Source organism: Strix aluco, chromosome 19 (assembly GCF_031877795.1).
Source record: "Strix aluco isolate bStrAlu1 chromosome 19, bStrAlu1.hap1, whole genome shotgun sequence".
NCBI classification, from domain to species: Eukaryota; Metazoa; Chordata; class Aves; order Strigiformes; family Strigidae; genus Strix; species Strix aluco.
In genome coordinates this window covers 10,879,660-10,899,872 of record NC_133949.1, presented here as the reverse complement: position 1 = coordinate 10,899,872, position 20,213 = coordinate 10,879,660, and the positions used below count along the sequence as shown (strand labels likewise).

General features: G+C 56.3%; 4 protein-coding genes across 12 annotated transcripts; 2 read left to right on the top strand and 2 right to left on the bottom strand.

Moving 5' to 3' along the window:
* Window position 1: 1 nt before the first annotated feature.
* KIF12 (kinesin family member 12) lies at window positions 2-4,582 on the bottom strand. Of its 5 annotated transcripts, none has more exons than XM_074845661.1 (17): window positions 4,341-4,582; window positions 3,954-4,154; window positions 3,744-3,822; window positions 3,539-3,660; window positions 3,306-3,381; window positions 3,033-3,167; window positions 2,808-2,943; window positions 2,470-2,561; window positions 2,101-2,236; window positions 1,893-2,011; window positions 1,652-1,756; window positions 1,210-1,571; window positions 915-1,098; window positions 725-808; window positions 511-647; window positions 248-384; window positions 2-149 (listed from the first exon to the last, which is right to left on the bottom strand). In XM_074845661.1, the coding sequence occupies exons 1-17, from the start codon at window positions 4,439-4,441 to the stop codon at window positions 85-87; spliced, it is 2,271 nt and encodes a 756-aa protein (XP_074701762.1). In that variant the 5' UTR covers window positions 4,442-4,582; the 3' UTR covers window positions 2-84. The 5 variants fall into 5 exon arrangements, with proteins under 5 accessions (XP_074701762.1, XP_074701766.1, XP_074701760.1 ...); XM_074845665.1 differs by having other exon boundaries at window positions 1,282-1,571; XM_074845659.1 differs by having other exon boundaries at window positions 915-1,571.
* Window positions 4,583-4,762: 180 nt separating this feature from the next.
* SEBOX (SEBOX homeobox) lies at window positions 4,763-6,042 on the top strand. Its single transcript, XM_074845031.1, has 2 exons — window positions 4,763-5,353; window positions 5,472-6,042. Exons 1-2 carry the CDS (start codon window positions 4,763-4,765, stop codon window positions 5,718-5,720), a joined length of 840 nt encoding a protein of 279 aa, XP_074701132.1. The 3' UTR covers window positions 5,721-6,042.
* Window positions 6,043-6,653: 611 nt separating this feature from the next.
* On the bottom strand, window positions 6,654-10,195 carry VMA12 (vacuolar ATPase assembly factor VMA12). 4 transcript variants are annotated; one of them, XM_074845674.1, is made up of 6 exons: window positions 9,961-10,193; window positions 9,811-9,884; window positions 9,644-9,733; window positions 8,413-8,496; window positions 8,038-8,150; window positions 6,654-7,923 (listed from the first exon to the last, which is right to left on the bottom strand). In XM_074845674.1, exons 1-6 carry the CDS (start codon window positions 10,130-10,132, stop codon window positions 7,905-7,907), a joined length of 552 nt encoding a protein of 183 aa, XP_074701775.1. In that variant the 5' UTR covers window positions 10,133-10,193; the 3' UTR covers window positions 6,654-7,904. The 4 variants fall into 4 exon arrangements, with proteins under 4 accessions (XP_074701775.1, XP_074701774.1, XP_074701773.1 ...); XM_074845673.1 differs by having other exon boundaries at window positions 8,460-8,496; XM_074845672.1 differs by having other exon boundaries at window positions 6,654-8,150; window positions 8,460-8,496.
* Window positions 10,196-10,247: 52 nt separating this feature from the next.
* POLDIP2 (DNA polymerase delta interacting protein 2) lies at window positions 10,248-20,206 on the top strand. Of its 2 annotated transcripts, none has more exons than XM_074845670.1 (11): window positions 10,248-10,463; window positions 10,994-11,075; window positions 11,740-11,837; window positions 12,624-12,720; window positions 13,189-13,264; window positions 13,868-13,975; window positions 14,218-14,354; window positions 15,358-15,384; window positions 15,570-15,695; window positions 16,034-16,113; window positions 20,099-20,206. In XM_074845670.1, the coding sequence occupies exons 1-11, from the start codon at window positions 10,294-10,296 to the stop codon at window positions 20,160-20,162; spliced, it is 1,065 nt and encodes a 354-aa protein (XP_074701771.1). In that variant the 5' UTR covers window positions 10,248-10,293; the 3' UTR covers window positions 20,163-20,206. The 2 variants fall into 2 exon arrangements, with proteins under 2 accessions (XP_074701771.1, XP_074701770.1); XM_074845669.1 differs by lacking the exon at window positions 20,099-20,206 and adding an exon at window positions 17,697-18,160 and having other exon boundaries at window positions 10,250-10,463.
* The last annotated feature ends 7 nt before the right edge of the window (window positions 20,207-20,213 follow it).

The following is a 20,213-nucleotide window of genomic DNA, read 5'->3' as shown; positions in this document are numbered from 1 at the left end:
GGTTGTCCCCTCAGGTATAATAACTGTGTGTGGGCTCTGCCAGATCCCCGCTGCTGGCCCCATCCATGGCGCGGCTGCGGCTGCTCAGATCTGCTCCGCCAGCCAGTCCAGTGCCTCTTCCCACTGGAGGAGAGGGACGGTGCCGGCGGCTGCCAGCCGGGAGCCAGCGGGGTCAGGTCCACAGCCCCATGAGTGAGAGGGATCCCATCCGAGGCACTGCCTGGCCTCCCCCCACTGTCCTCCTCACCTCTTGGCTCTGGCAATCCAGGCCACGGCGGTGCCGAAGGGATGACCTTTCCCTCGGGGCTGGGACAGCGCTTGGGGCCTGGCAGCTCCTGGCGGACTGGGTGTTGCTGAGACGAGCACCTGCTCCTTCCCCGGCTCCTGCCGTGAGGACACATGAACAAACCCCCAGCCACTGCCCCACCACCCCCCGTAACCCCAGGGGCTTCCTGAGTTCCTGAGCTGCAGCTGATGCCCAGGGGGGTGGCCTCAGGCCCCGGCTCTCACCGCTTCTCCTGGTGCGGCTGGGGGTGCCCAGGGAGCTGATGGAAGCTGGGCAGAGCCACGTCCTCCTGGCTGGGTGGCAGGATGCTGGTGCTTCCCTCAGGGGGGACAGGCTGCAGTGTGGGGGGCCCTGGCAGCACCTGGGGGGTGAGCAGAGGGGTCAGGCTGCCATGCTGTGCTGTGCCACCACCCTCTGAAGAGACCCCCGGGGCCATACCTGGGACATGATGGCATCGGCCAGCCCGGGGCAGCAGTGGGGGCACCCTGGGCAGCCAGGGCGGCCGGAGGTGGGAGGCAGCTTCTGCAAGAGGGGATAGCAGCGGGTGGGTGGTTTGTGCATCCTCACCCTGCCATGGGCACAGCCCCACTTGAGGATGCCCGTGGACCCCGGGGCCCCTCCCACTCACCAGCAGCCGAGGGCCGGAGGCGAGTGTTGTGTCAGGCTGCTGGAGCCTTGCGGGGTGGCCTTGGGGGATACGGGGGGTGCGGGCACTCCGGAGCAGGGGATGGCTGTCACAGGAGCTGCGGGTGGCTCTGCGGGATGGACCAGCTGGGACGTCACCCCTTGGGTCTGGGGACAGCCAGGGCTGCCTGGGGAACAGTGAGGGAGCAGGGCAGGGTGTTGGCAGCCTCCGACGAACCCCCAAGCCCTGCCCGGCCCATGGGAGTCCCCAGGAGAGGCTGGCTGAGACAGGGTGATACCTGGCCAGGGGATCTGGCTGCCTCACTGGCTCCTTGAGCCCCTGCTCAGGGTCCTGTGCATGTGCCCCATACCTCAGCCGCTCGTTCTCCACCACGAAGTCCCGCAGGAGGCCATAGAAGCTGGGCCAGGCTGGAGCTCCCTCCGATGGGACCTGCCCTTCAAGAGTGGAGCAACGCAGCCCTGCGGGGCCATACCTGCCTCCCCAGCCTGGCCATGCTCCTGCCCTTGGGGGGGTCCCTGGGACCTCTGTGGTCCTCATCGGCACCCTGGGCAGGCACAGCTGCTGGCGCAGGGAGAGGTTTTCCATCTGCAGGGCATGGATTTCTTCCTCCAAGGTTTGCAGCAGCTTCTCCCGGGACACCTGGGAGCACAAAGGGGGTGGCTCAGGGGTGTCCAAGCAGTGGGGCAGAGCACCCTGCCTACAGCCCCTGCTTGATATACCCTGTTGGCCAGAGGCCTGGTGGTGACCCTCCGGGCCCGGCTGGCGTAGTGCAGCGTGCTCAGCGTCTCCGAGAGGCAGCGCGAGGACGGGGAGATGCAGGCGACCTGCCGATGAGGAAGAGTCGCAGGTGAGCTGCCAGCCAGGGGTCACCCGTCCCCCTCCAGCCTTCCCCTCTATGGGGCGAGACCCCAGCCCCCTGTGGCTTTGTGCACCCCTGCCCAGCCTCCTCCGTGCACGTACCATCAGGGTGATGCCCGAGCCGCCCAGGGAGCGGGCCAGCAGCCGGGTGAGCTTGCTGTCTCGGTAGGGAATGTGTGTCCGCTTCCCTCGGGGTTTGGCCAACAGAGAGATGCAGTGTCCTGCCAGACGACGAGCCACAGAGGGTACAACAGGGCTCTGACGGGGACCAGCAGCTCATGCTCCCATGGTGGGGGTCCCCCACACTTACCCAGTGCCAGGAGACTGCGGTTGATATTGTTGGCCTCCACGGAGAGCTCCCCGCTGGAGCCGGTCTCCTTCACCCGCTCGCTGCCGGCCAGGTCCACGAAGCACAGTGTGCCCTGCTTGCTGGGGCAGGCGCTGGGCTGGGGGACCCGTGTTGGGGGGGTGATGCTCTGGCCCCTGCCTCGCCCCTTCCCCGTGGCCCACAGCAGTGTCCCAACCTCTGGGTCTGGGATCAGGCCCCTGCTGCTCACCCCAGCCCCACCAAGACATCCTTGGGGAGGAGGATGTGACCCCACATCCTGCAGCTGTTTGCACCCCCACGAAGAGCCCCGGCCCCCCCAAGCCCTCCCCCCAGAGCAGGACACATGCTCACAGCCCGGCTGCGGACATGGACGGTCAGAAGAGCGTGGCTGCGGCTCGAGTGCCTGTTGAGGGCGTGTGCTGAGGTGCGTCGCCTCTGGGATCCTGCCGGGGGGGGGGTGGGATTGAGAGCTGCAGGGGGGCATGACGCCCCACACCCTGGCATGGCACCCACTGCACCCCCTGCCAGACACAAGCCTTCCTGGGCTCTGTGGCAGGATGGGGACCTGCCCCTCTTGGCTGCCGTCGGAGCCCCACTGGCCCTGGGCTGGTCTGCGGGGGGCTCAGTGCCCCCATACCAGGTTTGGCACCCCCTGAACATGTCCCAGCCCTGCACCCGTGGCTCAGCACCTTGCAGGAGCAGGCTGGCGATGGCCTCCAGGCTCTCGAAGTCCACGCTGAGCTGGTTCTCAACGTAGAAGCCACGGGTTTTGCTCCACCGCAGGGGCAGGGTGCATGGTGGCCCCGGGCTCAACAGGTCCCGGACCTGGGGGGGTACGGTGGAGGGGAGGCACCGGGGGAGAGGGGATATAGGGTGCCAGTGGGGCTGGGCTGAACGGGTGGGCAGGCACTTACTTGCTCGTTGTAGATCTCCAGGTAGGAGGCACTGAGAGCCAGGTCAGAGCCCCGGTTCCGGCTCTGCTCCAGGAGGCAGGCGAAGGATCTCTGCATCAACCCCAGCAGAGCCGGGGACGCCGGCTGGGTCTTGCTCTGTGGAGATGCCAGAACAGTGAGCAGTCACATCGCGTCAGGCACCCACCTCCTCCCACCGCCCCGCTGCCTATGACCGAGTGAAAAGAGCCCGTCCCACCATCATGATGAGGTCAGGTGGGGAGGATGGCGTTGTACCTGGGCGAGGGGTCCCATCAGGGTGTAGGTCTTCCCTGAGCCGGTCTGCCCGAAGGCAAAGACAGTGCAGGAGAAGCTGGGGAAGATGCTGAGCCTCAGGCATGGCCCCAGGCGGTGGCACAGGGATGCCACCTCCCGGCATGGCCTCGGCAATGCAGACCCGCCGGCGAGGCCTGGGCAGGCATGGGGTGAGCTGGAGGGCTGGGGTCTGCGGGGGGGTCACCGGGACTCACCCGTCTAGCGCCAGCTCCACCAGCTGCCTCATCCCGCTGCCTTCAAACACGGCCTCCTGCGAGGCTCCCGCGTCAAACACAGCGCTGAACCCGAAGGTGGCATCGTGCCTGGCTGCACTCACCTGGGCACGGGGACGGCGGTGGCTCAGGGGGTCCTGCAGCCCCCCCACCCCGCCCCGGGCCCCACTGGGGAGGTGGCACTTACGTGGATGGTGCCGTCACCGAGGCTGCGCACAACCTGCCGGTCACCTCGCCGTGTCTCTGTGCAGGTCAGTGGCCGGACCCTAATGGTGGTGGTGGGTGGATGGGGACACAGAAGTGTCACTGCATGGGGACCCCGGGGAGCCCCGCTGTGCCCCTGCCCTGGGCAGGGACCCCCCTGTCACATCCCCAAGCCCTTTGTGTCCCTCCTTACCTCAGCACCACTCTCAGACGTGTCTCTCTGCCCACCACGGGGCCCTCCCGCTCCTCTCCAGGGCTCCTTTGGGGAACAGAGGGCAGGGGGGTGGTGGGTGCCCCCCAGCTGGGGGACCTGCCCATAGGCACCCCAGGGGCCGGGGCAGAGGGGCCGGTGCCGTGCTCACGCTGTCCTCCCGTCCCCATTGTGCCCTGGGGCCTGGCAGGGGACAGAGTGCAACGTCCCCCCATGTCCCCATAGAGGGACCGCCCTGTCCCCCTCCAGCCTTTCTGGGGTGCCAGCCCCCATCCCCCCGGCCCCGGCGGCTGCCAGGTAGCCACTGCCCAGGCCTGCCTGCTCCAAGACGGAGTGGCCTCTGTCCCCTCCAGCTCCCCACCGACTTACGGTCTCTCCTGGCCCCGTGGGGGTCTCTCCTGGCCCCGTGGGAGCGTTTTGGGCCGTGTGCCCGGCTGGGGCTCCCAGCCCTGCTCCCCCTCCGGCTCCATTGGCCCCCCAACACCCCTCCCTCGGGGTGCCCGCAGCACCCGGCCTGGCCTGGCAGGAGCCACCGCCAGCCAGCCCGGGCTGCCCCGCACAACTGGTACCACCGCTCCGGTTAAACATTGACCGGTGCCAGCCCCGCGGGAGAGCGGCCGCGGCACGGCGGGGGGCGAGGCGGGGAGAGGGGGGTGGGCAGGCGGTGGCACCTCGGCCCTGGGAGCCGGGGAGGGGGCGCAGGGGGCCCCGGGCTCCGGCACCAGGTGGGCGTCCCCGACCCACCATCCGCACCCCCCACCCCGAGCCCCGGGATCCTCACGGGCCCCACCATGCCCCGACGGCGGCGGGGAGGTGGGGGGGAAGACCAGTACGGGCAGCTGGTGGGGATACTGGTCCCCGGGGGTGCTGGGGGTGACCGTCTCCGAGGAAGCCGGGGCGCTGCCGTCGGGGGGTGCAGAGCGGGGACCGGCCCCGGGAGCCACCGGGGAAGGGCTGTGGCGGGGGAGGGAGGGAGGGAGGGGGCAGCACCGCCTGCTCGGGGCGGTCCCAGCCCGCCGGGGGGGTCCGGGGTGAGGGGGATAAAAGCCAGGGCGGCGGCGGCGGGGCTGGGGGAGCCGGGCAGGATGAGCGCGGCCCCAGGCACCTCCCGCGCCCCCCAGCCGCTGCTCTGCTTCCCCGACGGGGGGGGCGGGCCGGGCGGTGGGCGGGCGGCGGCGGTGGTGGCGGGGGTGGGCCCCGTCCAGGGGCCGTGCCCCTGCCCCTACCCTTGCCCGGGGGGGCCGCGGAAGCGGCGGCGGACCACCTTCAGCCGGGGGCAGCTGTCGGAGCTGGAGCGGGCCTTCGCCGCCGTGCCCTACCCGGACATCGCCACCCGGGAGCGCCTGGCCGAGCTCACCCAGCTGCCCGAGGCCAAGATCCAGGTGAGCGCGGACGGGACGCTCCCCTCCGTCCCTCTCTCCCGGGACCGGGACCCTCCCTCCTCCGCGGGGCCGCCCCGTCGTGTGTCTCACGGTTCCCCCCACCCTCCACCCGGCCTAGGTCTGGTTCCAGAACCGCCGCGCCCGCAGGATCCGCAGCGCCAAACCGGAGCCGCCGCCACCGCTGCCGCCGCCACCACCCGGGGAGCGGGGTCCCCCCATGGCACCCCCCGACGGCACCACCCCGGGCCCTGCTCCTGCCCTACCTCCACCCGGAGCCCGCAGCCCCGCTCGGGGCCTCCCCACCTCGCTGGGCTCCATCTCTGACCTCATCTACAGCGCAGCCATCACCAACCTGGGCGAACCGTAGCCACGGTGGGGACCCCCTCAACACCAGGGACCCCCCCGGCACTGATGTCCCCCGGCTTAGCGCCACGATTTCATTAGGGTGTGGAATTACTGTGGGTTCCAGAGGTCCTGGAGATGTCATCCAATATCCTAAATGCCGGTGCGGCCGTGGCGGGGCCAGCTCCCCATCAGCCCCCTAATACCAACTAATCTTTTGGAAAAAATACCTTAATCTGGGGCCGTATCCACGGATGATTGTGGCGTGGCCGCCCCTAATCCGCAGGCACGTTCGCAGGTGCCGGCAGATCTCTCCGTATCGGATATTAAAGCGTGTTTGCAGAGGGGCTTAGCTGCCATCAGAGCATTAATCACCGTGTCTGGCCCTGGCAGGTTGCCCACCCGGCAGGTCTCCGGGTCCAGAGGGCCCGGCTGTGCCAGCCTCAGAGCCCTCTCCCCACCGCGAGTGCACCGAGCTGGCTCCGCTCTCTGCTCCGTGGCACCCAAGAAGCCTCCGGGCTCTGTGTTGAGGCACGTCCCCTCCCAACCCACAGAAGCTGGGGGCACCCTTTGGACCCCTTGCTGCCCCATCGGCCTGCAGGGGCCCTGCTGCACCCTGCTGCAACAGGCAGGCAGCCACGGCTTGTGCCCCTCACCGACAGCCACAGGTCGGCTGCGTCAGGACGTGGTCTGAGCTACGCAGAGCTGAGCAGAGGTGGGTGCCAAACCCAATGTGGTTGTGCCCGACACCATCATCTTCCTGAACTGGAGAGGGAAAGGGCTCGCCCCTAAACACGAGCTGGGTCGGGTGCTGCCACGTGGGTCACGAGGGAAAAACGCTCTCCTGAAAGCGGGCGAGGGAGCAGCGAGGGCAGGCTGTCACGTTCCGCTCAGGCGAGGGAGACAAGTGACTGAGATTCGTAAATCCCCAATGGAGTGGACAGCGGTGAGACAAGTCTCAAAGTCCAGACACGGACATTTATTAACTTCCCACAATGTACTAACTGGATACATGATAATTGGCTAAGTATGTAACGAGTTATGGCGAGCGATATAGTATGCCTCGGTTACCTAAAGATAATAAGGAAAAAGGGGAAAAAATAAGAGAGAGAGAGAGAATAGAGAAATAGGGATCACTGGTCCAGGTTCCTGTGTTGGTCCTGTCTGAGTTCATCAGGGATTCATCCGTCTTCTTCACACCTTCTTTTTTCTTTCTTTCTTTCACTCCTTGCCCCACTGCAATTTATACACACTCTCCTTGGGTCCCTCCTCTGGGTCGACCCACGTACCTGCGTATCCCATGGATGGGAGGGGTGAGGTGCTTCACGGGATGATGTAATTAGCATGACCTTGTTAATCTTCATTAGCATATGCAGGGTGTCAACTTTAATATGCATTTCACGGATAACGAAGCAAAGGTCATTCACCAGAACAAGCTGCCCCAGAGCAGAACCATCCTGCTCTCCACAGGGCTCCCCCCTGCAGCCCCTCCTGTGCTGTCCAGGCAGCCTGATCAGCGCCAAAGGCCACACGATCACCCCGTGACCATCGATTTGTTACTCGTGAGTCTTGGAGACGTTCCTCGGCTCGCAGGGCCTCTGCTCCCCCCATCCCTGATCTCTCGCAGGTCTGTTCCTCTCAGGGCCTGTTTCAGGGAGTTAAAAGTCGTCTCTCACACAGGCAAAGGGAGGTTTCGGCAGGAGCAGGATGTGGAGAGAAGATTCACAGCTCTCTGTGGTGCCTTTCGGATGGCAGGTCTGTGTTCCGTACAGCAACAGACATCTCCCGTCAGGCAGGAAGAAGATTGCAAACACACCAATGTTATTTATTTCTAGAATAAAACGACAGCAACTTCACAGGAGAACAGGAACGGCGGGAGCTAACGCCCCTCTCTGTGCTGGGGTGGGGAGAGTCCACAGCCGTTCCCTTTCCTGTTGTGCAGCTGCGGGATTTTTAATCCACGATTCATTTCAGAAACATTAAGGAGCAGGAAGCAAAAGACGAGGCCTGAGGAACGCAGCAGTCTTCCCAGGAGCAGGTACAAAGTTGGTAGAAGATAAACCTGCCCCAAATTAATGACTCCTGGGGAGGGCAAAAGCCTCCAGGATGAGGGCCACGGTTCATGTGTGCGATTACAGTTTCCCAAGGTCCCCTTCAAGGGTCCGCACCATCACATACAGCTCAGCCAAGCCAACCACCGAGGCCACAATTACCGCTGACAGGACGCGCTGGGGACACAAAAAGAGAGAGAAGTGACCCTGTGTGTGCGGTCGAGCTGCTGCTCCTGCCTGGCCGGCACCGAGCATCCCGCAAGCGTGCTCTGATGCCGTGGGCTGACTCACCGCCGCGGTCTCCGCGAAGACGTACTGGCTGCCCAGGTAGGTGCAGGCGAAGGCGGCCACCACGGTGACAATGTAGTTGAATATGGTGATGACAACGGCTTTAACAGAGCGAACTGGAGAGAAGGGGGAAAGACGGTGGTGCTTTTTGGTAAGGTTTGGAGAGGAGGGCTGGGGACAAGCTGTAATCCTGCTAACGGAGGAATACTTGAGGATTCACATCTTTTACACCTCCAGAAATATTTATAAGAACAACCAACAGGCTACTCCTTTACTTGAGGAATGCTTTTGTGCATTAAAACCTTTTGGTGAGATACTCGGAGAGGGAAGGGCTGTCTGATGTCAACAGCTAGCAATGCGACGGTTCCCATCACTGACCTGTAGGTACACGCTGCCAGGTGTCAGCAGGACGGGCAGCCACTCACCTTGCCTCCCAAATTCAGCCAATGTCCCATTCATCTCCTAAAAGAAGGGATTAAAACCAACTTGTGATCAGTCATATTTTAGTGTTAACTGCATAATAAAACCAACGCCAATGCCCTGTCCTGTCCCTAAGACTCAGAAGTTCAGAGAGCTGCTGGGGGGCTCTGGCAGAGGTTGGGTGGGCTGTGGGGGAGCAGCAGTTCCACAGCACCCTGGTTTCTCTGGGTTTTTGCTGTGGTCTGATACAAAAATGTTGAGAAGGGATCACTTCTAACCAAATCACTTCTCAGAGTGTGAGCATGTTCTTGCCTGTGGGTTCTCTGCTGCAGGTTTGTCTTCAATAGAGACACTAAAGGGTCCCAGCTTGTCATTCATGTTCACGCAGCTGGCAGGAACTAAATGTTGTAAAGCTCTGCGTGCTCTTTGTCAAATCGAATGCAGTTACACAATTTCAAACACAAGATACTGGCGGGGAGGCAGGGAAGAACGGGATGAGCACACAGATATGGGCATACTCCTCTGCTTCTCTGTTGTTTGAAAGGAAGGCTGCTGTCACTACCCAGCTCTGCTAAAACCACTAGGCCATAGATGAAGCGGCTAAGCTTGACAGAGAGCAAAGCTGATCTTCCTGCAAGAGTTTAACGCAGCAGGAGGATATGTGGAGGGACTTAAACACACAGTGACACCAGTTTGGAGGAGGGATGGCAGAACGGGACCATAAGGAACAGTGGTTTGTCCGAACAGTCACTGTGCCAAAAGATCTCAGCTCTTCCTTGGAGAGAACAAGTGCCCCAATATTACCCTGTTTTTTCAGCTTTTACCTTTACATGAATGATCTCATTTTAAAAATACGATGAAAAGGCACCACAGATGCTCCCAGTAAAACATTTACCGTGGGTGCTCAGTCTCCCAGATCAAAACCTGAGATCTTTGGCACAGCGAGCTGTTCCCAAACATCAGTATCTCTTCTATTGTAGCATCCTGATAGCCCTGCCCACCTCTGCCTTCAACACGGTGTCTGTCATCCCTGTACATTTACAGTGTGCACTCCTCAAGTCCCTGCCCACATTCCCTCTGTCCTCTATTCACTCCATAGGGCAGATTTCCTTTGCTGTCTATCAGGTTGCTAACGACCATGCTTTTGAGGAATGAATCCTGACAGCAGCCACTGCAGTAGGCCCCTCACCTGGCCAGTGATGTTGCGGGTCATCCGCCGGTACTCCTCGTTGGCCAGCTTGGCCTTTATCCGCTCCAGCCGGGCCACCAGCTCGGGGTTCTGGGGAGAGGGCAGAGCCACCGTGAGGGCCGGGAGCCGCTGCCATCTCCCGCGGCTGGTGCCCGGCCCTCACCTACCCGCGGCGGCACCGGCACCTCGGGCAGGTCGATCTCGCAGCCTTCCAGGAGCTGGTGTAGGTACAGCGGTGACCCTGCGGGTGGGGGACGGGACGGTTAACGGCAGCCTGGCCGGTCGCGGCCTGTCGCGCCAGGGCCGGCGCGGCCTACCTGCCTCCCGCAGCGCGGCGTGCAGCCTCCGCAGCAGGCTGAAGGGCACCAGGGCGCCTTCGGAGGCCAGTGCGGCCTCCAGCTCGGCCCGCAGGCCGGCGGGCAGCCCCGCCAGCTCGCCTCCCTCCACTGCTAGCCGCAGCCGCCGCCCGGCCCGCACCGCCGACGCCATCTTGCCCGACAACCGTCGCCTAGGCGACACGGCGAACCATAGAGCGCGGCGGCAGGCTAGAGCGGCGCTGCCCGCCCCGCGGGGGCCGCCGGGACGCGGAGGGGGCGGAGGCGGGCGCGCGGTGCATTGTGGGTTGGCGGCGGGGTCGGCCCGGCCGCGGGATGTCGGGCTGCGCGGCGCGGCGGTACGTGGCGGCGGCGCTGAGCCGGTGCCGGGCCCGCGGGCTGCCGCTCTGGGAACCGCCTCCGGCCCGCGGGCTGCGGCCCCTGGGCGCGGGGGGAGCTGCGGCCTTCCCGCTGCTCCTGCTGCCGCGACGGCACCTCTCGTCGCGGTGAGGCCTGTGGAGGGGAGGGCTGGGCCCGGGGGGAGGGCGGTTTAGGGGTGTTGAGGGGACGGTTGGGGTGAGGGTAGGGGATGTAGAGGGGCTGTCGGGGGGTTGGGGAAGGGCGGGCGGTGGGGGACTGCGAGGGGGTGTTTGAGGGAGGGGGGTGGTGAGGTTAGGGGCTTTGAGGGGGGGTTTGGGTTGGGTGTGGGGTTAGGGGGGCTGTTGGGTCAGTGGGGGAAGACTGGGAGTTGGGAGGCTGTCGGGGGGGCTGGGGCAGGGATATGGGAGAGGGGACGATTGGGCTAAAGAGGCAACTGGGCAGGGGGGTGTCCAGGGGAGTTGTGACTGGCAAAGAGGTGGGGGGGGCAGGGAAGGGGGTGGGTGACTGGGAAGCCTTGTGCATATTGGGGCTCTCAGGGGGGGTGTGTGTGTGGAACTCGAGGGAGGTGCGAGGTGGGGGGCCATGCCTGGCCAGTGCCTGGGGCCGGGGCTGTTTCAGCCCCTGCACACCCACCAAACTACCTCTCTGCTCCTAGAAACCGTCCAGAGGGCAAAGTGCTGGAGACTGTGGGGGTGTTTGAGGCACCGAAGCAGCATGGCAAATATGAGACGGGACAGGTAAGCAGTTCTGGGAAGCGGAGCTGACCCTGCAGGCCCAGAGATCGGGTAGCCGAGTGATTTACCCGTAAGGAGGCTGCTGCGTTGTAGCAGGCCAGAAGTTTCACAGTTCAGTGCTCCTTGTCTCTGCTGTGTCTGCAGTTTGTCAGTCATCTGACAGTAGCAAGTTGATAAGAATCTGCAGCATGACACAACTGTTCCTACAATGGCATTTGCTCTGCTGGTCTTATTGAAGGGGTTTCTCCCTCTAAGAGCAGAAGAGACAATCAACTGAATTTGAGAAATAACAACAAAACTTGTCATTTCTGTGCTTATGACTCACAGATCTGTTTCCATGTTCCCAAGTGGTCTCTCTCAGGCTGGTTTCCTTTCTGCACTTCTGCTGTTCTATTACTTTATTACTGGTTTAGTCATTCACTTTTATGGAACAGAGATCATATGAATTTCTTCTTTCATCCCAGACTGTTTATATTCTGCTCTGGCTTCACACAGTGGTGATTTTCCCTGTATTCCCATCTCACGCAGTTATACTCTTTGTAAATGTTTCTAGTTTTACCTCAGTTAACACACTTTTTTAAATACTACCAGAAAAGGGCTTTTGGCTTCATGTTTTTTGTAGTATCTGATTGCCATGTATTAAAATGCAATTATTTGTTCCTTTCAGCTATTTCTTCACAGTGTGTTTGGCTATCGAGGAATAGTCCTGTTTCCCTGGCAAGCCAGGCTTTATGATCGAGATGTAGCTTCTCCTGTCACAGAAAAGTAAGGATTTATTCTGGTTTATATGTTGTTGTACTGTTACATTTTGTAGTAAGTTTCCTGGTTGGGCTAAACAAGTCTTTTTAAGGAGGACAATGGTATGGGTCTGTTTTGCATGAATATAAACTAGAGGAGACATTGCATGAGGATTAATTTTGTGTTAATTAGAGGCGGAATGGAAGTATGAAGGATGAGAGTGTGTGTGAAGGAAATTAAAAAAAAAAAAAAAAGTTCCTGACATTTTCTATCATAAATAACCCCCTTCTGTTGCTTTTTGAGTTAGGTCCAGGCTCCTGTGTTAAAATTGCAGGCTGCTGCTTCTGTAGATTACCAGGGAGTTGGGTTTGTCACCTGCCTCCCCATTTTCAGCCCACTAGGCCGAGTTCATCCTTCCTGTGGACTGAGTCGCTGTTCAATTCTCTCCCCTCGTCCATCCATTTGCCCCCTGGCCTGTGTTGGAGGTGTGCTGGAAAGGAGTGAGGAGTAAGAGAAGGAATCAGAGGGCAATAGAAATACCCACCCCAAATAGGAGACTGGACTGAGCAGGAAGAACTTCTGAGATGTCTGAAAACAGCTGCTGTGCCTGTGACAATCACTGGTGATTGTTATCTCAGCTTGTCTGTTGTTGTATGGGTGGCTGATGTGAGTTTAATTTGGATGGAATTGAATGATTACAGACTGTGAAATTTATTTTTTAAAAAAATCATTGTTTATGAATGTGCTTGGTCCTGGTAACAGCAGTTTGCTGCCATCCTGCACTTCAGCTCAGCACCCTGCTTTTCTTTTTAGAAGCGAGAACGCAGCAGGCCATGGTTCCAAAGAGGTCAAGGGCAAAACGCATACTTACTATCAGGTGTTAATAGATGCCCGGGATTGTCCACATATAGTAAGTAACTGGTCATCTTGGTATTGAAACTGAAATATCTTCTCCTATATGAATGCTTTAGATAGACAGGCACTGAAAGAAAATGGCTGTGATCACTAACTTGATTGTTTGGACTTTTAGGACAATTTTTTTCTCCAAGTCATATTTTCCCTGAGAAGGATAATCTGGAATGTCATATGACTGTTTTCTGGATCATGTGTCCCTTTTCCAACCTCACTTTCTCATCCTGTTGGCATTCTTATTCTGTTGCACACAGGACATTATGAATGTGGGTCGCAGCACTGAAAATGCTCTTCCCTTGTTTGAGTGAAGAACTAATCTAGAGGTATTAAAAGGAGAAATGTTCTGAGGTGAATTGGTTAAGTAAAATAAACATTACTTTAGAAACCACAATAGTGAACTGAAATGTGGCTGGAAACTGGCCTACAACAATCCCCACAGAAAGACATAAACCTCCCTTTTTCTCAGTCCCAGAGATCACAGACGGAAGCAGTGACATTCCTGGCAAATCACGACGACAGCAGGGCCCTCTATGCCATACCAGGTGAGTAAAATACACCTTCAACCTCTGTGGAGATGTGGATTGTCATGAGGTGAGGTCAGAAGAGTCACCAACAGTCACCTCCTGCCAGGGAAGCAGCCGTATCTACAGGGCATTCCGTGGTGGATCTGTCTGTAGTTTGGGGCTGTGCTAGAAACAACAGAATGACTAAAGTCCGTGATGCCCTTTTGGATGGATGGAAGCTGGGCAGACTCTGAGCAGACACAAGCATGCCTGCTTTGTGCTCTTGAGACATAGATCCCATACACATAGCCTGTTGCATACAGGCCATTCTACTTTGTTACCAGGACAGCTAGATCTCCGCTGATCCTGTGTGTTTCCTGCCCAAAGTCCTTTTGTGGCAGTGCAGTCACTTCCCAGGCAGTGTGTCTTTATCAGAGAAATCATTCTATGGAGAAATCTTGCAGAGGAATGCTGCCAAGGGTTATCACTGGCCCATTTCCTCCATTGCATGCAATTTTAGCTACTGCTGCCAAAATCTTTTTCTTAACATCTCAGTAGAGTGATCCATTTCTCTGCTGGGAGACACTTGAGCTGCTTTTCACTGGGGAATTTCAGTGGCTTTTGTTGGTTTTTTTTTTCCAGGTTTAGACTATGTAAGCCATGAAGATATCCTCCCCTACAGCTCCACTGATCAAGTGCCCATCCAGCATGAGCTCTTTGAGAGGTTTCTTACGTATGACCAAACAAAAGGTAATTTCTGGCTTCAGAGGGAACTCTGTTCAGAGCCAGGCGCTTGAGGTACTCTATAACAAGTACCCAGAACCCATCATCTTAGATACAGTGTAAAAATCATGGTCTGGTTTGGGTTTTGTCATAGTAAAGCTTCCTTTAAATAATTTTTATAACTATGTGAAAGGCATCCCTTTGAGGGGAGAGCACTCCAGATACAGTATGCCTCTCCTCATAAACTGTCATTTTTTCCCTCCCCTCAGTTCCACCTTTTGTAGCGAGGGATACGCTGTGCGCGTGGCAGGAGAAGAACCACCCCTGGCTAGAGCTCTCTGATGTGCACCGAGAAACCACAGAGAACATCCGCGTCACAGTCATCCCCTTCTATATGGGCATGAGGGTAGGTCTGTGTTACATGTCTCTGTGTTCTTTCTGCTTAACTTGCATATTTTTCTAAGACCAGTTTACTGACTGAGGGTACCTTCTGCTTACTGGTGAAATGACTTTAATCACAGTTGCGATTCATTGTCATGATGTCCAGCAGAGGTGTGAACATGAAACTGTTTTGCCATACATTTTTGGAGAGCAACTACTGCAGGTTGGCTTTTGCTTGTTATTTGTAGGATGGGAAATACCCTGGAGTGTTCTGCAGAACAGTGTCAGCAGGATATTTAGGAAGGCTTGTGAATCGGTCCTTTACTGCCTCAGTCACAGATGGGTGTGTGCGTAAGGTGGCATGAAGGCCATCTGCCCTGTAACGACAGACATGTCTGTTGTCCTGCCCAGTGATGAGGTGCTGTGGGTGGCTGCCCGTTTCCTGGTTCTAACATGGGTTAGAGCATTTGGCTAAAGCCTTCTCTTTATAGTGTGCTCTTTATAGTGTAAGAGCTTCATGTGGACCATCCAAAATGATGAGGCTCCAATAGATTTCTGAGTGGGAGGGCTGGGAATTTCTGCAGCAGTTTGATTTCCAAGTCCAGACAAGCACAGCTGCTGGGGAGCCTGTGCTGTGGCAGGTGGATGTTTTGGTGTGGATTTGCAGTTTCTGTGGAGCCCAACTGATGTTTGTCCTAACATTGTCAGAAAAACAGGTGCCTGAAGGCAAAGAAATGGGTGTTTCTAGATCTGTAGAAAGCACGTAATTAACATGGAGATCAACCCTCCGTAGTCACAAGATCCTTGTAAATCTCCCACCTCATGATTACCTGTCTAGAGCAGAGCCAGTGCCAGGCGGTAACTGATGGACTGCTTCGGAGAGCGGCTGGCCTTGTGCTCACACGACTTGTCTGCGTCGACCTGGCATGGAGCAAGAGCCCCTGTGCTTGTGCTGTGCTGACAGCTGAAGAGGTTTTGGCACTGAGCGTTGAAGGGCAGCTGCTAACATCTTTTGTTTCTCTTGACAGGAAGCCCAGAATTCCCATGTCTACTGGGTAAGTGCCTTTTGTTTCAAGAAGCAGCTAAAGGGAAGGAGTTTATTTGCTGTGGCATCATTGCTCTGTGATAAGCTCTGAGGGAGAATAGTCCTTGCCTGGCAACTGTTTCCCAGTATCAGCTGTGGTTTATCAACTGTTTGCAGCTGATTCCAGTTCTTGATAACAGTCTTTCTTCTGTCCAGTGGCGCTACTGTATTCGCTTGGAGAACCTTGATAGCGAAGTGGTGCAACTCAGAGAACGGCACTGGAGGATATTCAGCTTGTCTGGCACCTTGGAAACGGTCAGGGGCCGCGGCGTTGTAGGAAGGGTAAGTGTCGTGCAGCTTCTTCTGGGAAGTGCAGCCTGTTGCTGGACTCCTCTCGCTTGAGTTGATTTGCCAGTACCTTGCTTACTGGGCAGTAGAAATAGATGGAATAGGAAACTGGCAATAAAAAAGAAATCACGAGCCTTTCATCTGTTGTTAGTATGCATGAACTGGAATAATATGCAGTTTTGGAGAGTTGTTTGCCATGTAATTAATTGGTAGCGATGGTCAGGTGTGGATCTATTTTTCTTCTCGCTGTGTAAATTTCCTGTTGATGCCTGTCTGTGGAGAAATGTTAAGATCCATTGTTGATGCAGAGTGGTCTCTTCTTGTCTTCTCAGGAGCCAGTTTTATCCAAAGAACAGCCGGCATTTCAGTACAGCAGTCACGTCTCCCTGCAGGCATCCAGTGGTCACATGTGGTAAGAAGCACTTATTACTGCAGTAGTGGTTTAGATGTAGGACCCCACAGCGCTGAGCTGGGACGCAGTTTGCAGTCTGGAGTTATGGCTGAAAGGTGCGTGGAAGTGGACTGGACAGAGCATATTTGACAGTTAAAATTTTTATGAGCTTCTCTATAGCAGTATCCCAGTTAGTGATAAGATGATCTGTTGATTCTCTATAAAGAGAGGTTCCAGGCTAATTTATTTTCCTTCTGTGGTCTGTGCTAGACTGGATTTGAAAAGACATGAAGCAGTTTTCTATCATCTTCTGCTGTATTTGGTTTCTGTCCCTTCAGTGCAAGAGGCAAGGCTTCGTGCTGGTGTTTCTCTAGGCAGCAGGGATGTGTGCCCTGGTATCCCCTCTCTTTGGAGAGGACTGGGCTTTGATTCTATTCCTGAGTGAAACTGTGCAGTTCTGTGTCCACAAGGAATTGGCATGTGGGGTTATTCCCAGTTTAGTCCAGATAAGGCCTTCGGTCTCACTGGTGGTCAAGTCTCCTCTTCCCTAAGTGCAGGTAGAAAAGTGCTCAGCTGAGGTTTCTCTTTTCCTGTGCCACAGGGTTAAAGCAGTTTCCATTTGTTTTGCATTTCAGCTGGGTTAGCACATTTAGTGTCATCTCTGTGTGAGCAAGAAATGCACAGCCACCTCTTGCCTTCTGTATGACAGGTCTTTCTGGCTTGCATTTTTTAAGTGAATCTGTTTCAGGGTTAAGCTGCCTTGGAACTACCTTTGAGTTGGGAAAAGCAAGAGAGCAGCCCTTTGCCTAGAGGATACACCCCTGTTTGCCATGTTAAGCATTTTGAATTGCCTGAATGCATGCCCTGGGGAATAAACCCAGCTTAGTAGTTTTTTCCCTCTCTGCCTGCATCCTGAAGAGAAAGAGACAAAGGTTCTGCAGCTCAGAAGCTGCTCAGCTTGACTTGGGGTGTTTGATTGTGTCCTCTCTGTCATAAGAACCTGTTAGTTTATCTCCATGATCCTCGCCCAAGTCATGTTCTGCAGTACGGTCATCTGTAGTTCAGGGCAGTAAACAAATTGTTTGTTTGTACAAGCACAGGCAGATTCAGTTCTAAAATGCCCTTTCTGAAATGCAAAGCAGAAGCTATTCCAAATTACATCTGTGATGGGATTTCATATTGCTGCAGACTTCTTAACCAGTGGAGTTTCTGCCAAGAAATACAAATCTGAATTTACATGTAATCAGTTTGTAAAAATAGCTCAGATGGTTCTGTCCCCTGTGGAGTGGGAGTTAGGTAAACACTGCTGCAGATGCGTGGAGTGCGCCTACCTCCTGGAGGCTCCAATTATGACATCTTTATTCAGGAAATGTATATTAGAGATGCGATGTAAACCGCCCAGGAGTCTTCCAATAAATGAGTCATCCTGGCAGGCAGATGTCCTTGCCGCTGAACTGATGTACTTGCTGCTGGATGGGCCTTGCAAATGCAGCCCCGGAGTCCCCACGCAGGATATGGAAAGAGCTCATGTCTTACCTTCTTGCTGACAGTTCCTAGCTATGTTTGTCCCCGGCATCAGTGTGATCTCTGCTGTTATTTTGCAGGGGTACTTTTCGATTTGAGAGGCCTGATGGCTCCCACTTTGATGTCCGAATCCCACCCTTTTCTCTGGAAAGCAACAAAGACGAGAAGACCCCCCCCTCTGGCCTTCACTGGTAGAGCAGAGCGAATGCTGAGACCCAGAGAGACCTGTGTGTGTTGTAGACCTTTGCCTCCCCATTATGCTGCAGTCAAGAACACAGAGCTTTTAAACATTTTAAACCATTTTTGTTTTAACTGTTGTCTAACGGGGAGGCTTTTTTTTGAACTTTTAATACCGGCTTGTAAACATAAGCTGTGTTACAGTTAACCCTTCCCTTCGTGGCACCTGCTGGGATTGGAGCTGGGGGACGTAGATCTGTGCTGCTGCAGAAGATTGGCCCCCTCAGCAGGCCTGGACCCTTTCCACTGTGTTGTGAATTCTCTGCAATGTGAGGTTTCTCTAATAAACTGGCCCTTCCAGTTGCAACCAGTCTTCCTTTATAAACCAAGGCCTAGGCTTTGCATCTAGCCTGCCCCAGCTTGTTGCTCCCCCCTCACCCATATGCACAGCGGAGTCAGCCCAGACTTCTTGCTGCTTCAGAAGGCAGCAGTTGAGGCTGTTTTAGGGAGCAGGAATGTGAGCTCAGCTTTCCTGCAATGCAGCGTTCTGGGATGTAGCCAGCGCGTGGTGGAGCAGCCTGTGAGCTCCACTCATTGCACTGCTTGTCTGGGCTGTGCGCTGGAGCAATGTGAAGCCCGTTTTGTTGGGGAAGGAGGGTTGGCAGGTGGTGCTGAGCAGGCTGCCGCGGTGTCTTGTGTGCGTAGAGCATCGGGCTGCGTGTTGTGACAGTACAGGAGAGCTGAAGGGGGCCCTGCCCCTGCAAGGGTTTGCCTTGCTGCAGCGACGTGCGTTCAAACTGCTTGAGGATACTTCCCTGCTCATGCTGCAGCTGTAACTGTTATTTCCTTGGTAGTTTCTGCTTTGGCAGGAAGATCTTGTTCTAACCTGCAGTGCTGTCAGCTGCAGTGAGGTGGTGCTTGGCTTTCTGCTCCTGCTTGCTCATCTCAGCGGGTTGTGATTATTTTATTTTTTTTTTTCTTCTTTTTTGGTAGTCTGTGTGGGGTCCCTGCAGAACCACACAGGTCAGCAAAATAGCTGTAAGCTTAAGATGTGTGGATTTGTGGGAATTCTGTTTTTCATGTGAAGTGCAAATCAGGTGTTAGCTCTTCTTACAAGCCAGAGCAGCTCTCAGCAGCTCTGAGGAGTGCAGAGATCTGGGGAGACATCAGCCTCTGTGGTGGGACCCTTCTGGCTGTCTCTGGGTTTCCAGGCTTCTGGGTGACACAGGGGCAGAGGTAGTTGGCTTTGTGATAGGAACCCTAGGCAGAAAGTTTCGAACCTTGCTCCTTTCCCTGGTCTTGCTTAATGACAAGGTAGAACTAACTCACAGGACTCTTGTTTTTCTTGATTTGGAAGTATCCTAGTTATTCCCTCCTCCCCAAGTCCCCTCTGAGCAGCCTCTTCGCGTTTGGCTCTGCAAGGCAGTGCTACAGGCTGTCTTGGCTGATGGACAAACAGCCTTCAGAAATGACAGCGGGAGACACTCGCATGCTGTCCTGCAGCCAGCACCTGTATAGAGAGACGTGATTACTACTGCTTAAACAGTGTTTATTTGTCTCTGGTCTCTTAATTTTTTTTGTCTTCCTTCCTGTCAGGTAGGACATGCTATCTACATTGCTTTTAGTTTGAAAAGTTTAGACAGCCAGCCTGCTTTTAGGGGTAGAAAAGGATCTAAAGAACAGCCCACAGCTGACAACCCCATGTTGCTGTTGTCATGCTGATTTCTTCGCAGGAGGAAGAGGGAGAGATGTTGCCTCTAGTTCAGAGGAAGCACGGACCTATAGGAACCTGCTTTTCCCCTCCTATGCCGTTGCTCAATTGGGATCGGAATAGCAGCTGCCCTGCCTCTCCCTTGGAATTGCAACACTGCTGTAAATGTTTAACCTTATTGCTCACCTGCCCTTGTTTCTGGGGTGCTGTGGATCTAATGCTCCCAGTAACAAGCAGAGAGAGTTGTATTCTGGAGTGATGGCGTGGTCCTGCAGCAGGGGCTCTGTCAGTGCCAGGCAGAGCAGCTTTTGCAGCTGCAAGGTGTTTGTGGTGTGTTTGGTGTGACGTGCCACTGGGGCAGGGTACGGCTGAGGCCTCGGGCCTGGGAATACGTTCTTGGCTGGAAAACTATTGGCAAGAACCGAGGTGACCAGCGGTGCCAGTAACAGATGGAGCTGGGACAAAGAGGAGAAATGTTTTGGCTCCATCAGTCTTTGTGGAGGGGGGCAGAGGGGCCCCCTGCCTCCTCCAGGGTGCAATGCTGAGAGGCCTGGGGCTCAGGGAGGGCCTTTCCTCAACTACTTTTTTCCACAGGACTGTTTCCAGAGCGTGGGCGAGCCCTCTCTCTGCGGGCAGGCAGCTTTCCTCGCTTGTGTAAATACCTGTACAAAGAACTAATCAATAAAGCGCTGAAGGAACGGCTGTCGCT

Excerpts from the sequence above, each read along its gene's own strand:
- KIF12 (XM_074845659.1), bottom strand. The coding sequence starts at position 4,441 with ATGGAGCCGGAGGGGGAGCAGGGCTGGGAGCCCCAGCCGGGCACACGG. Across the intron at positions 3,168-3,305 it reads TGATGGGACCCCTCGCCCAG|AGCAAGACCCAGCCGGCGTC; the intron begins GTACAACGCCAT and ends GCATCTCCACAG. Across the intron at positions 1,757-1,892 it reads GCTCGGGCATCACCCTGATG|GTCGCCTGCATCTCCCCGTC; the intron begins GTACGTGCACGG and ends CCTCATCGGCAG.
- SEBOX (XM_074845031.1), top strand. The coding sequence starts at position 4,763 with ATGCCCCGACGGCGGCGGGGAGGTGGGGGGGAAGACCAGTACGGGCAG. Across the intron at positions 5,354-5,471 it reads TGCCCGAGGCCAAGATCCAG|GTCTGGTTCCAGAACCGCCG; the intron begins GTGAGCGCGGAC and ends CACCCGGCCTAG.
- VMA12 (XM_074845672.1), bottom strand. The coding sequence starts at position 10,132 with ATGGCGTCGGCGGTGCGGGCCGGGCGGCGGCTGCGGCTAGCAGTGGAG. Across the intron at positions 8,497-9,643 it reads CCCGCAACATCACTGGCCAG|GAGATGAATGGGACATTGGC; the intron begins GTGAGGGGCCTA and ends CCCTTCTTTTAG. Across the intron at positions 8,151-8,459 it reads GGCTGAATTTGGGAGGCAAG|TTCGCTCTGTTAAAGCCGTT; the intron begins GTGAGTGGCTGC and ends CCTTCTCTCCAG.
- POLDIP2 (XM_074845669.1), top strand. The coding sequence starts at position 10,294 with ATGTCGGGCTGCGCGGCGCGGCGGTACGTGGCGGCGGCGCTGAGCCGG. Across the intron at positions 11,076-11,739 it reads GCAAATATGAGACGGGACAG|CTATTTCTTCACAGTGTGTT; the intron begins GTAAGCAGTTCT and ends TGTTCCTTTCAG. Across the intron at positions 13,976-14,217 it reads TACGTATGACCAAACAAAAG|TTCCACCTTTTGTAGCGAGG; the intron begins GTAATTTCTGGC and ends CCCTCCCCTCAG.